This window comes from Pholis gunnellus (assembly GCF_910591455.1).
Source record: "Pholis gunnellus genome assembly, chromosome: 13".
NCBI lineage: Eukaryota > Metazoa > Chordata > Actinopteri > Perciformes > Pholidae > Pholis > Pholis gunnellus.
The window spans coordinates 14,639,511-14,657,262 of NC_136540.1; the positions used below are offsets into that span (position 1 = coordinate 14,639,511).

The window sequence follows — 17,752 nt, forward strand, 5'->3', positions numbered from 1 at the left end:
CCATTCAGTCATTTATACTTTAACTATACATTTCAGCTGTGAAAAATATATTTGTGTTTTTACCAAATTTGTTGTGACAGTTGCAGTTCCTTTTACGATCCATCTATTTATTATTTGTATTATTTATTTACTTATTTTATAGTTTTTTTTATTTATGTGGATATATTATTTAAGTCCTAGAAAGGATCAGGGCCTTATTTTTTTAACATATGATATTTATTTATTTAATTTGAGAACTTGCTGTGTATGGTTACTGTCCATTTTATTAGTTATTCTTTTTTATTTTATTATTTGTTACATGTTGGAAAGTAATCCCTCTAATCTACAATATTTAAATACGAATAACGCATTGTGAGGTGTAACTAATGTTTAAGTTAACACTCTAAAAAGAGGAAGTCTACATTTGAATGAATATGTACAGTATCATGTAAACTACAGTTTGGAAAAAAAATACTGGATTTACGATAATTTTACTATTGTGACATTCCTAACCTAAATGTTAGTGTTAATTATTATTCTTTACAGTGTAACATTGCTGATTGTTTTCTGCAAATCGCTACATTACATGTTGTCTCTCTTTAATGCTTGAATTATAATCTCTGTATAGTCTTTGAAAAGAATAAAGTACAGCGAGGCAAACGGAAAAAAACAAGACATTTAAACAACGTCACTTCCGGAAAAGTGGGCGTGTCTTAAACCGTCAACTAACCGAAGAATAACAACAACAAACAGAACATCGAGGGGCTTCCGAGAACGGTGAGTGTAGTGCTCTCGAGCTAAACCGCATCAGTTACAAAATACAACATGGAGAGTTGCGTGTGACGTTGCTCATGTCTCAGTACCTTGGTGAAGGTAGCGATCACTGCTGCTACATTGCGCACCTTTTCGAGGTTGACTATGACGCACTGTCGCGAGCTTGTGTGTCTGTGCAATGGATACATGCGACAACCGTTACTTCTAAAACGTCAACGTTTAAATTCGTTATTTTGTACATTTGCTTTGTGCACCAGCGACATTGTGCAACCAAGGCCTCGGTCGTAAACGCCGTGTTCATGTTGCTTGAAGAATGTTTACCCAAACCAGGTGGAAGAACCTGTTAGTTTAAACTGTCCTCGCTTGCTGGTTAGTGTATATTGAAGGTACAATAATAATTCTGATATTTTTTTATCGTTAAAAGTCACCATTTAATTCGGCATCAGTTCGATAATAAAAAGCAATTTTTATCTTTATGTAAAACTGTAAATCTTTACATTTTTTTTAGCAGTGTTGCCACTACACTACACCGCGGAGGGCAGTAGCGAGTAATTTAAAAGTTGAACTCTTATCAGGAAAAATACCTTGCTGCTTGTTAGGCATGCCGACTTGAAGAACTTTTAAACAACGGTTTCTATGTAAAATACCCAGGAAGTGTAACTGGTGACCCTAGGAATGTAACATTATGTGGAGAGGTTATAAATAGATGGTTTTCTTTTAATAACGGAGAATATTAACCTAGTCTGGCATGTGATCATAAAACCTGTTTGGCCCTGCTAGGAACCCAGCTGGCACTCTAAAGTTATAATCCATATAATGCAAGTTTCATTCATTTTGATGTCTTCCTGTATTGTTTTTCTCCCATTATGCAGCTGTAGAAGACTCTTAATATTCACATGAATAAATGAGCTTTCTCTGGTTCCCAACCCCTCTTATAACTGCTTTTTTGTTGTTGTTGTTGTTCGCCTTCTCATTTCATCAAAGCTCTCATCATCATTTTCTCTCAGCGGCAGGGGAGACGTGATCTGATGTGAAGTTGGACAACAGGCTTCCCTTTGGTCCCTGCGACATCAGAGGTATGAATTAGGGAATCAGTGAAACAAGAAACTATCTATGACAGAAACATCAGACGCAGTCCGGACGTAACGCTCAGCCATTTTGCAAACACACCTCCTGAGGCCGGCTGAGTTTTTAAGATGATCAGACCCCGTTTGTCTGAAACCGATAGGGCTGATCGGGGTTGAAGGGAGTAGGGTGAGACCTGGGTGCACAAACCCACAGTAATATCCTCTGTCATGAGTGATGTCATCACAAAATCATATTAAAATATGAATAATGTCTTTGTGTACTAATAGATTAATGCAGCATGCATCAAATCAGGTAACATGGCGACTGCGAGGTAAAATGACTCAATGGAGTATTGTGGCTTTGAAGAGAGATGTAACCTTTTTTTGTTTCCCTGGTAAAGCAGTGAACATATTCTAAATACAGCGTGCACTTTAAGTGATATTTCATTTTTTGGGTGGGGACCTGCCGCTCCTGTCGACAGCCACTGTACCTCTCAGTCAGATGGTTCTTTCTGACAGGGAGCTGAAGCCGTAATATTGCTCTCGTCAAAGCCACAAGAGTCCATCGACGAAAACAGTGATTCTACCCAAAAATGTGGACCAACCCTTTAGGTTTTTCCAAAATGAGCACAGCTGACGTTGACTCAACTCGCGGTTCTGTTGACATTATTCTTAATCTTAATGATTTGCTTGCTTTGGTAACCTTCCTCACTGCTTTCTGCTAACTGCTGAGTGGGCGTTTCCATTCAACAACTCTGCGAAAAGATGGATTCAAGCTTTAATGGAAAAATATACCAAGAATAACACTTTTTACATTACAATAAGTATAGTGGGGTTTTCTCTGTTTCTGTGTTTACAACACATAGTTGGGGTTGTATTTGGCTGTTTAATGAGATAACTTCAGTTATTGATTAGTGGTTAGTTTATAATTGTCCAAAAAATCATAAAATGTGCATCACAACTTTCTGGAGCCCAAAGTCTTCTTTTATCCAACTGACACAGATTTTCTTGCCACGATGATGTGAAATGGAGAAAAGCAGTAAATCGACACATTGGAAAAGCTACTTTGAGTCCATTTTGCTTCATACATTATGAATGAGATCTTAACAACGTTCTGTTAATCCGCTGATCAGTTAGTCGGCTAATTGTTTCAGCACCACACTGAAATGACTTTCAGCAGGAACAGGTGGTGGAGCTGCATCGGTGTCAACTGTGCACCTGTTCCTGTCAGTGCTGCGTCGCCTCTCACGCCTCTGCTTCTGTGTCGGTCATTCTACGGCGTCGATGGGTTATTTTTAGACCTTTTTAATCCAACACATGCTCAGAAGAAAAGCATCTGCCAACGAGACCAAGTGAGATGGTGCAAATCCGGTTGACAGCCATGTCAATACCTGTACAGTACATATAGGCTATTAATAGTCATTGCATTTTTATTTCAACAGCCCACCCAGGCAGAGGGCTGCACACTAACTTTTTGTTATTTATGTGCTACAGCTACAGCATTAGTGTCTGCGTCTGTGTGTGGCTCTTTATGTCATAGAAGACTGAACATGTCCTGAGAGAGAAAACACCAAATATTTAACAAATGAAAGATGGCTGTGTTTTTATACAGCGTGCAAATACAACACAAAGTCTGTTTTTCTGCACGTCGTAGATGTGACTAAAATTATGAGTATTCTTCACGCTAATACAAGGACACATTTAGTTTACTGATGTCATCTTGATAGTAGAAGTAATAATCATTCACAATTCACAAGGTCACTACTTTGCGTTGGCTCCCGGAGGAGGCCTAAGCTGTATTGCCTGGTGGAGGGTAGGGAAGCACGGGAGAACCAGAACCAGGATGAAACGGGGCGGACTGTCGGACACCTGTAGCAATAAAACAAGGTTCTCTAAAGGGAATCTGGTGCTAGGAAACAGTACTGCTTTTGTCCGCTAAAATTAACACAACATCAAAGTTCCCTGTTGCAACTTAAAGATGATAAAAAAATAACTGGGAACATGGTTCATGACTTCATTGCAATACTAGAGCCTGAATCTCAAGAAAGCCACACGCTGCATTCAAATTAGCTCGTAAATGTGTCACACTGGACTGCAAATGCATCCTTCCTACAAGTGCAGCGATACGACTCAAAGACTGCAAGGCCGCCTGCCGGACTTGAACACATGAACACAAACTCTCGCGAACACAGACAAACTCTTTCGAAAGTCTGATTTATTCCAGCCATAACCCAGATATAGGATTATATGGCCGATCATAATAAAGATAGGTAACAATGAGTTGATCGCGGTGACTTTCCATTATCTGGATAATCGTGAATACTGTCGCAAGTGACTTGAAAACGCCGTCATGGTAGAGAAATGGAAATTAGAGCCTGATGAAATGAACTTGACTGTGTTGTTTGCGCCCTCTCTTTCTTCGTCTTCCCCTCTGATACCTGCTCAGGGCTGAGACCATGGAGTCGTCCTCTGATGAGGAGGAGGTGCGCACATTCATCCAAGTCCTCAGTGAGAAATACAGCCCAGAGAATTTCCCCTACGGCCAAGGAGTCGTGGTGATGCCCAGCCCGCCAGGATCCCCTGTGAAAGGTGAGAGATGAATGATGCAGAGATTAACGTCATGATTACGATCACCAGGACGTTGATTGGGCTACATCTTTACATTTTCGTATCGTCTGTTTGCAGATCGCCTGTTCTTGCCGAGCAGACTGGTTCTGAGTGACTCTGGAATCCGTAAAGCTGGAGACAGGTCCGACATTGCAGTTTTCTGTGCCCACGTGGTAGAGCTGGACCTTTCCCTCAATCAGCTTAACGACTGGACAGAGGTGGGTGTCCCTCAAAGACTTAGAAAGCCTACAGGGAGACACACACACAAGGTTTCTTCTTTTGCTCCATTTTTTTATTTCTGTTAATGCTTGTGGGTTTCCAGATCTGCGACATCGTCTCCAACATCCCCCACCTGGACTTCCTCAACCTGAGCATGAACCCTCTGAGCGGCGTAGAGCTGGAGCCCAGCATCGCCGAGGTGTTCCCCAGGGTCCGACAACTTGTCCTCATCAACACACAAATCAGCTGGGACACCGTGCACACACTCACACAACATACGCCGGAGTAAGTGATCGCCTGTGGTTGGTAATAGAATGACTGTACAGTGAAGTATTAAGACCAATATACACAACAGATAGTTGTCCTTATTTATTTGATTGTGTCTATTCTACCATGGTGATCATGTCAAAGGTAGTAATACAGCTGAAAGCGACACACGTTCACCTCTCTGCTGCTGTAAATACTCACCCGAGCACCAAATGTGTATCAACCAGCAGCTGAAAATGTCCTGCTGTTAAAGTTACCGTGAGGAACTTTTAACTGGTTATGAAAGTCTCAGTTTAATTATGACGCATCTACATCAGACCATCAGCCCTAAGAGTGTCATAATGTCGGTTTCTGGCGAAATCAGACAAAATCATGCAGATACAGCAGAAACTTCTTAAGCTCAGACTTCAGCGGGGGGGGGGGCTTCCGGCCGTGGACATACCCAGATCCGGCTTCGTTGCTGCCTTCAACCTTAAGTCGGCGCTCCGGTGGGAGGAGGAGAGCTCCATGCCCAGCAGCAGCAGCAGCAGCTGGAACCAGAACCATGACTGTCAGATCCTGCTGCAGTAAAATGAGAGGCTGTCTAAGGGACTCCGGTGCAGAGGAAACACACTTTGCTTTTGTCCATAGGGACCACCAAAACCAACACAAAATGAAAGTTCCTCAAAGTAACTTTTAAGTAATGTTTGTTGAAACCTGCAGAGCACAAGTGAAGTTGCTTTTGAAACTACAAACTTGCAACCTTTTTTTTTTTTCTTCTAATGATTAACATTTTCAGCAGGAATAAATGGGCCTGGGGTTAAGGTAGAAAAGTCAGAAAGTTAGTTTTGGTCTAGAATAACAGCAGCCTCAGCAGATACAAACACTTAATGCAGATTTGGTCAAACATTTTTGTATTTCTCAACTTTAACCAATTGACGTCATCATGCAGGCTGGAGGAGCTTTTCCTGTGCCTGAATGGCTACAACACTGTGTCCGAATCCCAGACGTCCTGTCCGTCTCTACGCCTGCTGCAGATTACAGACAACCAGCTGCAGGAATGGGCTGAAGTGCGGAAGTTTGGGCAGATGTACCCGAGTCTGAGAACACTGGTTCTGGCCAATAACAGTGTGGACTCTGTGGGTGACAATCCCGACACACTGCAGCGGCTCTTTCCCAACCTGCGCAGCATCAACCTCAACAACTCAGGTCTGAGAGGGACGTGGGAAGGCTGTGCACATTTTCATCCATACATTGTTCAGTATTCAGTGCATGGTGGGAATGTTTTATATTTTCTGTGGCCCTAAAACTCTGTGATGTTGCGTTATTCAGGGCTTAGCAAATGGGAGGACATTGAGAGGCTGAATTTCTTCCCCAAGCTGGAGGAGGTCAAAGCAAAGGGGATTCCTTTATTGCAGCCTTACGCCAGCCACGAAAGACGTAGCCTCCTTTTAGCACAGTGAGTCTGAACTTGCACACACACACACATCAAACCCGTATTACTCTACATGCAGGATGGCATGTTTTCTTATTTCCTGTCTAATCTTCGTACTTGCAAACGTCCCTGCCTGCAGGCTGCCATGTGTCGTGCTGCTGAACGGGAGTTCAGTGTCGAAGGGAGAGAGAGAGGATGCTGAGAGGCTTTTCATCCGTTACTACCAGGACCACCCAGAACAGGAACTTCCTCAGAGGTACTCAGACATACAGCGTGCTTGTACTATACACACTATACACTATGTTTATCACCGTACTCCTGATTTTAATTTTTTAGTGATTGCTGATGTGTTTTTCATGAGTTCTACACTCTTGAATGTTACTTCTTCCATCTCCATCACCAGTTAGTTACTCATGCTTCAATGCAATATTAAGGTGTGTGATATAGTGATATAGAATACTTGCATTTCCTCCTCCCTGGCATACAAGTTCAGATTAAAATACAAAACATATTTAAAATAACAATCAGTGTATGCACTTAACTCTTTATTTGACCTTTTAGGCTGAAATACTGACAGAAATGGGTTTTTATTGAACTAGTTGAAACTAACATAGCATGTTACAAATGAAAGAAGCTGGTCAGTGATGCCCCAAGTATTCATTTGTATTATTATTGGAATGATCAATCAATATCAAACTAGGCACACACATTGTGACCTGGTAACAGGCCTCCAAGTATGACATGGATGGTATTAAACTATTAATAATAATACTAGGTGAAATAATGGGAGTACAATTTAAAATGTGACCCTGCGAGGTGGAGCTTTGTGTGTATTTGTGTCTCCCAGGTATTTATCACAATGATAGTCCTTGTTTTCATAGCTCTTTATCATTCGGGAGCCTGAATATGTAGCACCAAGTGTCAACGCTTGCTTCCAAGTTCACTGTGAACAGCTGTGAAGTTGTAACAATAGCAACAACCCACTCCTTGTCCTCAATATATTAACAGTTTGTGATATAGTATTTGGAAAGCCCTCCTAGAAGGGGCGGGGGGGGGCTGGCTGACAGCGGTCAAATAATTGCCAGTGCTCTTCACCGACTGCATTCCACTTAACCTCAGCAGAATGTTGGAGAGGGATTTGTGAAGGAAGGTGTAGTCTCTGACTGGGGGAAACTAACCTTTGGGAGACAATGCCACCAGTCTCTCCCTGCTCAATGAGTCCATTGTGCAGGGAATTCTCTGATTGGAAAAGTGATACACAAGGTAGCAGCTTGATTTTTCTTCTTTTTTTTTTCATATATACACCTACTCTGTCAAGCTCAAACCTTAAGTTGAGAGATTGATTTGTTTTCTGATGTCACTGGAGCTGGAATGGATCTCCTCGCGATGAATCACTTTTTCTCGTGGCGAAGAAAAGTGCTCTTTGGCATGTGAAGATCCAAGATGTATTTGGTAATGACGCTGCACATATTTTAAACCATGTCACACATGGTATCATGTCCCGTTAGTGACTGCTACGTATTGGTGGTCTTGTTTTGGAGCTAGGTTCTCGGTGTAGGTCCGAGGTTAGGGATCACCGTGACTGCATGCGGGTGCTATGGGGGTGTCGGACACACTCGGTAAGCAGTGAACACACCGATATCCCCTTACCTTTCGGATGGGGCTGTGGCCTTGCTACCCAGAGAGATCAGAGCCCTGCAGGGTGGGTCACAGCCTCTCGAGTGAACAAATCTGCCACAGCCTGGCTTTGAGTAACTATAAACGCAGCTCAAACCATAAATCAGACAGGTAGAGACTGATACACCTCAATACTCTCTAAAGGATGTGCAGAGAATTGTGAATAATGTGGGTAAAGGTAAGGAAGAGGAGTTGTGGGAAAAACAAATGTGTTGGCTGGACAGGAAGGATTAGCTGCAAGGAATAAGTGAAAGAGAGGACTGGGTTGAAAACGAAATCTGAGTCCGAGTATCCAGTAGAATAAGTAGAGAGGGACTGAAAGGAACGCTGGACCTGGAACAGTGGATATTGAGGGCCAGCATGGGAGGGAAGAGAAGCAATGGACATTTTAACTTTTTAAGCAGGTTATCTTTCAGCCAGAGGACTGGAGAATGAGAGTGTGAGGATGAAACACCAAAAGAGATCATCTGCTCTAGATAGGTTATGGAGCCGATACTGACACTGTCGTCGGCTACTTTACTGTCCATTATCGAAGAATGCTTGAAAAGACAACTGGAATGCTGACTTGTTATCACCTGCAGCGTTATTTGCTCCATTATACCACGCTAACCACCCTTTAAATGAAGCCTTTTTTAGCTAAATGGCTTCTCTTAGAATGGCACTTTGTGCACTGTGGCCTTAGAGGAGAATTCCCAGGGTGGACCACAGGTTTTGGCCAGAAACCCCAGGCCAGGGGATCGGCTTTGTAGGGGAGTTTTGGGGAGGAGAGGGAAATTGCTTTGATTGGCCCAGCTGTTACAGTAGCTTTGAAAGCACAGGCCTTTTCTCCTGGATTTTATTTAATCGTTCCTGGGTCCTTATCTCAAAAAAGCATTCCCCCGAGGTGGCTGAGAGCTTTCTCACGGCAAGCAAGAGGCAGAGAACTCTGTTTCTCTGCCTCTAAACACACACACACACACACACACACACACACAAGGTACGCTTACATTTACCTGTTTTTATGCTTGTTTTTAAGTGGAAATGCCCGAAATTCAAGGAGAAATATGAAATATAGCACAAAACATTTTGGGCTGAGCTGGAGGAGTGGGCACAAAGAATAAGAGATTTCAACGTCCCTGGCTTGAGTCCAGAGGGGCCGCTTGTTGTATATCGCCCTCCTCTGCACAACCATAGCGGCTAATTAAACAACACAGCGTACATGTGGAAGAAAATAATAAGAGTGTTTAAAGACTAACGTGGTCATATGTTGCAGGTTACTTTTTCTAGTTCTATTCAGTAGTCTTTACAACGACAAAAAAAAAAGCAAAAACCCGTCAGTGATCTGACATGCTTCCTTCCAGGTACCACAGCCTTGTATCAAAGTATGGTCAGTTGGCCCCGCTGGCGGAGGTGGACCTGAGCCCCCGCTGCACCATGGTGGATGTTCGCCTGGGTGACAGGGTGGAGGCCATCAGCCTCCATCTGGAGCAGACGGTAGGCGACCTAAAGAAACACCTCCGAGCTCTGCTGCAGCTGCCCACCAGTGGGATCAGGCTCTTCTACATCAATCGGGAGATGTGTTCGGTCTTGGGACCAGAGGAGTTGAAGTGGGGCAGCCGGGCCCTGCATTCCTACAGCATCCGAGATGGGGATGAGATTCTCGTTGTGCCCAAAGTCAAAAGTCGCTGCAGCTCCTCCGATCTTTGAGTCTGGTTTTGGATGAATCGGTCAGACGAACACTTACTTAGACTTGAGCCTTTCGTAGATTGAATGAGAAGTTGAATTTGTTCAGCTTTGAATGTAGAGATGATTGCTGTCAACCACACTGAATAAATCTATACAATAGTGTATTTGCACATAGGAGTTCCACATTCACAAAGCTTGTATCGTTTGAGTGGCACATTTCTGTGTTGCTTGAGGTAAGACTGCAGTTTACAACTCAACTATGAAAAATGTCATGCAAATCTAGACATGGTACAAATAGTCCTCCTGAAAGGGAAAAAAACAGCTGCCATAATTACGTGTTTATCTGATTAGGTTTAAGATTTTAGGATGAAAAACTTCCTCTTGCTTGCGCCATGCATGGGACTTATTAGTAATTATTTGAGTATTCAAAAAAAAATGTAAAATATTTTTGTGCCTGGTAGAATTCAGCTAGGGTAAAAATCATTAAATCTACTCCTATAAAGCCAAAGCAATGGCAAACAATGAACCCTTATGCGGCAGCTAAGCTGGCTTGATGTACGTTTTATTTAGATTTTCATGATCGTGACGGGCTCAAAGAGGCTTCATTTCTCCTGACCTTTATCTAAGCAAACAAGGATGTTCTTTGCCAGGAACATGTGTGTATGAGTAACAAAAATCTTTCCCCGCTTCTTCCCGTCACTCAGATCACTCTCTTTCCACTTGCCTCTTGATAGCAGCGCAATACCCCTCGGATAACCCCGAGCTGAAATCGCAAATGCGGTGTGTCGGGGGGATAACGCAGAGCACATTGGAGCTGCTGCTCAGTCAAGACGCCCGGGCAGAAAGACGAGACAAGTCTGAGGTGAGCTTGGGTCTGTGAGTGAGAAAAGAAGGAGCGTCGATGCTCAAGTTACCGCAGGTCTTCTGGCCGTCCGGCCCATGAATGGAGTAGCTCTCTCCCTGCAGAGGCGGCTGAGAAGCGATGAGGCCCGGTCTGTATGGTAACCACACACCCGCCCGCTGTGTCACGGACACTTCCGCTGCATTTAGGTTAGAATGGGTTCTCGTCCCTCACCCATTCACCTCAGTCTCTCCTTCACATCCGTCTGACAAACCCGACACTTCCAGTGTCTGCTGTTTCACAGGATGCGGGGTTGTGGCAATTGACAGCCTCTTCCACTGCAGTAATTTAACAGCCCACGACCTGTGGTTTCTCAGAACCTGAAACTTCTCAGAACCTTGTAAGGCTTCGCTAAACTGCCGCATGGGAATAGTGTTACCTGTTGGCAATCCCTGAATGAACTTTAGGATCACCTCCTGCTGAGATGTTCTGATATTTTGTTAAGGTCTTGCAGTGGAAAGAGGATGTCTCCAATTAATTGGTCTGCATGTCTTTGGACAATGGGAGGAAAACGGAGCATTCAGAGACGTGGGGGGAACTTACAAACTCCACTCACAACCCAGGGTCTCCTTGCTGAGTGCTGCAGTCACATAGAATGCTCGGGACAACTTATGACTTAACTAACCTGCATCAAGACGAGACTTTAAATAAGGTTCTTCTTCAGCTGAATTCAGTGAATTTCCATTTTGCAAAACGAGTAAAATACAGTAGGTAGGCTAGTACAGTAGGATGCAGCCGCAATATTCATGAAAGTGTTTCACATGCTGCTGCTTTAGGGTGGGTGGGCCTGAGAGCTTATTTAATATGCAGCAGAGTTTTCTATGAGTGGAGCACGCATTTTAAACGTCACCGTCATCATCGGTCACGTTCATTTAATTCATTTTGGGAAGCCAAAATTGTGATCGTGCTTAATATTTGATTAATTCTGCAGCCCTACTGTGTGCAGATTGTTGTGATCGCCAAATCCTGAAAGAAGCTGAGTTTTGAGCGTGAGTACAGATGTTGCTCGCTGTGTAATCATAATCATAAACGGTGTATGGTGGCTAATAAATGTTAGATACTGACTTACCCAAACTCTTTTCAAGAGGTTTGTACAACATCATTTCAAATAATTACTTGGGTTTAATCTCGAGTGTCAATGTTTCCCTGCCTTTTGCTCAATGCATGCTGGGATATGTTCCAGTCTGCGCGACATTGAATAGTTCCAACCTTTCACCGCGTGTGTTGCATGTGTGCAGTGTAAATTGGGCCCAATGTCAAATGCAATTGTCAATGAAAGGATGAATAAAAAGCAGGAAAGTCTTGCACAAGCCATTTATTTTAAACTTTGGAGTGCAAAGGAGTTCATGTTTGAAATCACGTTGGGTGAAGTGAGCTGCAAATATACAATGTTTCACTTAAACACAGTTATAAGGGAAGGTTGGCTTTCTGTTACCAAAAGTGTGTGAACGTTTGTTGAGGCACCCTCTGGATCGCTGCTCTGACACAAACGTACTCGTAGCCTGTAGCTGATAACTGGAAGTCTCTTCTTGGTTTCTTTCTGTGTTGACTCGCATGCATTATACTATATTATGCGGAAATGTTCAGTCTATTGCCAAAAATGCTGGATTGGATATCGGCGAGTATGGCGGGCAGCACAGTCCTGCTTGGTTAAATAGCAGCGCTAACAACAAACATTAATGAAGGTTGCATTGGGTTCCCCTATAATCCGTTCATGCTCTATTCAGTGACAATGAGATGTGGTATCGGATCATCTCTCGTGCTTACATGGGAAGTAATGGGATGACAATAAAGCATTTTATTTCTAAACTAATATTTGATGTGTTGGTGGTTTGCATGTGTGGATATTTCTTGATTTAAAATGTGTACGCGATGTGTCATTCCAGGGAAACGGTGTTGTTTATGAGCATTTGTAATTTTGACACTTTTACCCTCACTTTTATCCTTCAGTAATACCAAATACAAAGAGTATATACGGATTTTAAAATCTAAAGATAGTAGCTTATCTATAATAGTTTGCCTTGTGTTGTTGTGTTAATTTATCACGTTTGCTTTCTGTCGTTTCTCAAATGTGTATCTAAATATTTGTAATGGTAAATTCTTGTTTTCTTTCTTGAGATCATCTTGCCATATCTACACCTGTACTGTGTATTGATGCTTTCACTTCTCTTTAACAAATAAATTATAATTATTTCAGCTTATTCCAGTGTTTCATTTTTACAACATCGCTGTTTATAGGTCCTGTATGTTTTCATGGACCATGACGTCTTCATCGGCTGTCGGTGCTAGATGAGAGTTAAGATTCACTAAATTCATTATAATTAATCTTCTGCCTGGCCAGTAGTTGTCAAGATGTATGTCTTGCTCTGGATCAAAGTTTTAGCCAGACTAATGCACCAACAGTCATCTTTATCCAAACTGTCACAGGAAAATAAACACTTAACAAACACACATCACTGCATTATTGCAATAAATATAAATATTCAGACTAAATTAGTACAATAATAAAGCATCTGGTCTAAAAGAACTTGCATGTTACCTACTGTTGACTATTTCAAGGTCTTCAATGAAAGACAAGAGCGTCACGTTACAGGCAGAATGTGCACGTGCTCAGCGTGCACAGCTCTGTTTAACAGGCTGAACACTTGGTCGTGGAGAAGATGGTATTCTGCAGATCTTCTGTCATTCTGGCAGGCGGGTTTTAGTCGAGCTGCAAAAAGTCCATTCCATACGTGTCAGGCGGTGTTGTGTTTCTGGGGCATTCCCTCTTATTTCCCCCCTCCTTCTCTTCCAAGCAGCATGGCTCTAATCCTGTGTGGGATATCTAAGCCAACCCCCCCACCCCTCAACACACCGTCACCAGCAGGAAACCCTTCTCAGAGTTCGGGAGTTAAGGTGCTCTCCACATATTATTGGATTGTAACAAGGACCTGAACGTAGACATTGATGCACCGCTCAGAAATACAGTAGAAGCTGTTTTACCTTGGTGACTGGTTTGGAATAATGAAAATCCAAAAATCACCTCCAAGTAACGACTGAAGTTCTTAAGGAGTTTATCTGATTTCTATCTCCAAATCTGTGTATTACTCATAAACTAAGATAAGATGGTGACCAAAGTAAACACACCTGCTCAGCATTGTCATACGGTTAGCATGCTGACATCAGCATTCAGCTCAAAGCACCATTGTGCCAAAGTACAGTCTCTCAGAGATGTTCACGAGGTCAAGTTTAGACTTCGGTTGAAAGATAGATACGGTTGTTTTGTATGGATCACACCTTGCTGCGTAAACAGGACCCGGCTGCACGGTTGGGACTCTGATCTGCCCTTGATCTGCCCCATTGCATTATGAAGTGGGATTGAGGGCAGGGGGGCTAAACAGGGCCTATTGTGTGCCGAGGTGAAGGAGTCGCTAGGGTAAGAAGGTTTGGGTTACTGGAAGGAGGTTCACCATTGTGAATGGAAAGGAAGGAGAGGAGGGCAGGGCAGAGCCAACCGCTGGGCATCAGGGTCGAATTAGAGTGGCCCACTCCACGGATTAGGTGTCTGCCGAATAGAGCCCAGCGGGTATCCAGTCCAGGACCTTCTTTGTGAAGGTCAGGCTTGATGGATTCTCCAAAACGCGTGATGCTGGATACTTTGACCCTGTTCCCACAAGGTGCCCTCCTACTGCAGTGAAACCTTTGATGTCATTTCTGTCTCTGTCTCTTGCAAACTATCTTAAAGGTGGTATGAGCCACTCACCGGCAGCCACACTGATACTCTGACACTCCCATGTTCAAAACCTTCGGGTATACTTACTGCAATGATGGTCTTACGGACATGAGCTGACGTGGAATCGACACCTTTGGATCTTTTGTACTCTGTGCGGGTTTCTGCCTGCGGCAAGCCGACATTCTCTAGGCTCCTCAAAGTTCTCAATTCTTCCCCGCCGCGTAGTTACAAAATGTTGGACGTGCACAGGCAGGCGAAAAACTGCCACACGGAGCCCCCGTAAAAGGCCGTATCTGATGGTGTGATCAACAGTCACTTTGGACGTGCGGGCGCACATGAGCCTCGCAGATGCGACAAGAATAAATCACACTTTGGGAGGGTAGTGCTATCACTGCAACACTTTGAATTCACCCACAAATGATTTATCCTTTTGACTATTTGGTTCTAACTGTTCCTGCTGTTGACACTTCTTCAGGGATCAAAACCCTTTGGCCAACTCTATTTGGAGTTGAGTTCTTGAACACTGCAGCATCATTGAAATCACTCTATCATCATTGAGGAGAGTTTCTTGATGTTGAACACGGTTATATACGCTGAGTGCAATGCCCTATGTCCTTCTCACTCACTGTCTAACTTAAGAGCTATTGCTTTTATCTCCCCTTTGGTCAATCTTTCAGCATCAAAGGTGACATTTACTACTTTTGTTAAGAGCTGTTTGCACCGTCCCATCCAACCACAAGACAAAGGTCACAGACTGAGTCATCGAAGTTGCAGTATTGCAAAAAGGATGGATGTGAGTGAATGATTGTGGGACTTGAATTCTTCAAATGAAATCAAGTTGTACGAGTCACCTGACACAAAGGTGTTTCTGCCTGTTCAGAATGGCCACACACACTGGTTGGGTGAGAAGTCTGTTTACGGGCCATAAAACCAAAACGGTGAGCTAAAAAGACACTTCAGGTCCTCAATGAATTGTCTGCTCGAACTTTGACTTTCACTCTGCTTTCACTTTCTGCTGCTTCATTCCTGAGTTTGTGTGGTGCAACGCAGGAGTTCTGCACTAAGCCTGAAACGCTCTGTTGACGCTGAAGAGTTGGGTGGCAATTCGTCACTACATGTACCCGTTCAACATTTACATAGTAATTTAATGCGTTGTTAACACAGACATATTGATTAGCTCAGCTTCAAGTTGACCGCCAAAGTATTGAGAAAAAAAAAAGAGCGTTATGATTTCCTTTCAATGTTTTCTGTTCCTAGTGAGCTGTTTTGAGGGTCACTGAATGGGAAAGCAAAAGCGCAAGCGCGAGAAACCAGATGTATCGGCCCATCTCGATCCATCCCACTTCTACATCCTCAACATTTCACAAAACACAAAACCCTACATCAGGAAGCTTCCCCCGCCCAGTGGGTCATCTGTACATTTTTTTTTTTTTTGGTCCCTCTTTGTGCGACGTTCTCTTTCAAAGGTTGGTTAAGAGTATGTGTCCATTTCCACAACAAGACGTGGGAGGTATAAAAGAAGCCTCCACAGAGAGCCTCGGTGCTGCTTAATGGGAGCCCAGGGCCTGCCCTCAGACCTGGAGCCTTTCACACATCTTGCTCCCTGCCTCTCCAATTACTTCCACTGTCCTCCTGCAACAAAGACCCAACTGACTGCCCTCTCCTTCCCAGACCCTATCAGTGTGGATCCACCTGAGATTTACCCTCGCTATCTCCCCAGCATCTATTGAAATGAAGTGTCTTGTATAACCTTGTAAATGAGGCTGTTCCTAATTAAAAAAAGGGGGTACACAGAGTATCCAAAGTGACTCATGTTAATTCTGTAACTCTACCTACCACTGAGCTTGAAAAGCAAGGTTTCAGACTGTGTGTGTGTTTCTGTTTTTTGTCCATAAATGCCCCAGAGTGAGACTGTACTACTAGTTTTTGTGCTCCGGTGCCCCGAAGCTGCCGTAACTGCACTGAATGAACTCTGGAATGAAGTCTTTGCCACAATTGAGGCCCAATCCAAAGGCAAAGCCTCTGTTGTATACTTGCTAAGGACTTCTCAAACAAAGAATTCAATAACACTGTCCACTGACTGAAATCGTCCCCAAATATTTTTTAAATGCTGCTTCAGGTGCTTTGTTTGAAACATTATAAAAAAAATGGTGGTCTTCAAATGTCATCGTTCCACAAATATAAAGGCTGCTGTGTTTCCTCAACATTTTTCCAGCAAAGACATATTTTATCATCATTTGGCACTTTGCAGGTGTTAATGACAGATCCTGCACAAAAGGCTTGACATTCATCCGTTATGAGAGCCTCTCTTTGTACTAAACATTCCTTTTATACTGCATTTAAAATATGTCCTCCAGCAGTAATTCTCTTTGGTTTTTCCACTTCCCTCCATCATTTCCACATGTCTGACATCTCCTCTCCTCTTCTTACATATTGCTCCGTTTCCACTCCCTCTCTTCCTCAGATTCCTATGCTGTCCCTCCCCTCAACTCCCTTCTCCTCCCCACCTACCCCCCTCCCCAAACACTGATCTCAGATTAAGTTGAACAGTATCCCAGGTAAAGTTTGCACCTGCTTTTTTAGGCAAAGCTCCTTCCACAGCTTCAACAGGTTATTTTCAATCTCCCCTTCTTTCGTGCAAGGAAATCATCGTTTTAGTGCTCAACACAAACCTTTTGGATTGTTGTTGCTTCTGCTGATAACCCTGTGGGGCCGGATTTGGTCAAGAAGTGCTCTTTTATCTGGACATCCAGCTCCTCTACAGACCCTCTTCTCTTTTCATCACTTCAGCAACTATCACCTCCACTGCCTCATTTTACTCCCTCCATCTCCACCACTCTGTGGATGGTCCCTTGCTGAATGGGACACATCCATAAGGAGGTTGCCAGGTTAGACGATTGAGGTGCTTGATGTCCCTCTTCTGAAGGCAGGTGAGAGCATAATTTCCTCTTCTATTCGTAAGTGGTTTCTTTATTCATGGCCTGACTGTGTGGCAAAAGAAACATCATTACACTTGTCACTTTTGGATGCTGCAATATTCTGTTTAGAACACGTTATCTGCTCTATAGGCCGCTGTTGGTGATATCACTTTTGCATCATGGTCTAATATAATTGCTGATATCTAAAACAACCCTCTTAAAACTTGGTGAAAGTCCCCCCTTCCCCATCATCACAGGTTATGATCAAAGCTCAACCAAATAGTGATTGTCTCTCCTTAGTATTTCAACAAAAAATGCAAACAAACAATTACAAATGTCATAGAAATACAAATTTGTGTAAAAAAAATAATCTAGTTTGTTTTCCTGGGACCCCTTGTGGGTCCCAAACCACAGGTTGGAAACCACTGATCTATTCTTACATTTACCCTAAAGTCAGTATTAAGACAGAAAAAGACAAAGACCTTTAACATAAACAGTAACGTAGCACAATTTTGAAGTCAAAATTCAGACTTAACCTTGTTTCCAACCTTC

General features: G+C 43.1%; 1 protein-coding gene across 1 annotated transcript; it reads left to right on the forward strand.

Moving 5' to 3' along the window:
• The first annotated feature begins 702 nt into the window (after window positions 1-702).
• On the forward strand, window positions 703-12,771 carry LOC306705110 (tubulin-specific chaperone cofactor E-like protein). The gene is made up of 9 exons (XM_079171797.1): window positions 703-756; window positions 1,761-1,829; window positions 4,267-4,409; window positions 4,506-4,645; window positions 4,750-4,931; window positions 5,845-6,101; window positions 6,225-6,351; window positions 6,467-6,583; window positions 9,345-12,771. The coding sequence occupies exons 3-9, from the start codon at window positions 4,277-4,279 to the stop codon at window positions 9,688-9,690; spliced, it is 1,302 nt and encodes a 433-aa protein (XP_079027923.1). The 5' UTR covers window positions 703-756; window positions 1,761-1,829; window positions 4,267-4,276; the 3' UTR covers window positions 9,691-12,771.
• Window positions 12,772-17,752: the final 4,981 nt, after the last annotated feature.

What these genes read in the sequence shown, in the direction of transcription:
- LOC306705110 (XM_079171797.1), top strand. Translation starts at nt 4,277, where the DNA reads ATGGAGTCGTCCTCTGATGAGGAGGAGGTGCGCACATTCATCCAAGTC. An exon ending in GCCAGGATCCCCTGTGAAAG is followed by an intron (nt 4,410 to 4,505) that starts GTGAGAGATGAA and finishes GTCTGTTTGCAG; the next exon opens with ATCGCCTGTTCTTGCCGAGC. An exon ending in GAACAGGAACTTCCTCAGAG is followed by an intron (nt 6,584 to 9,344) that starts GTACTCAGACAT and finishes GCTTCCTTCCAG; the next exon opens with GTACCACAGCCTTGTATCAA.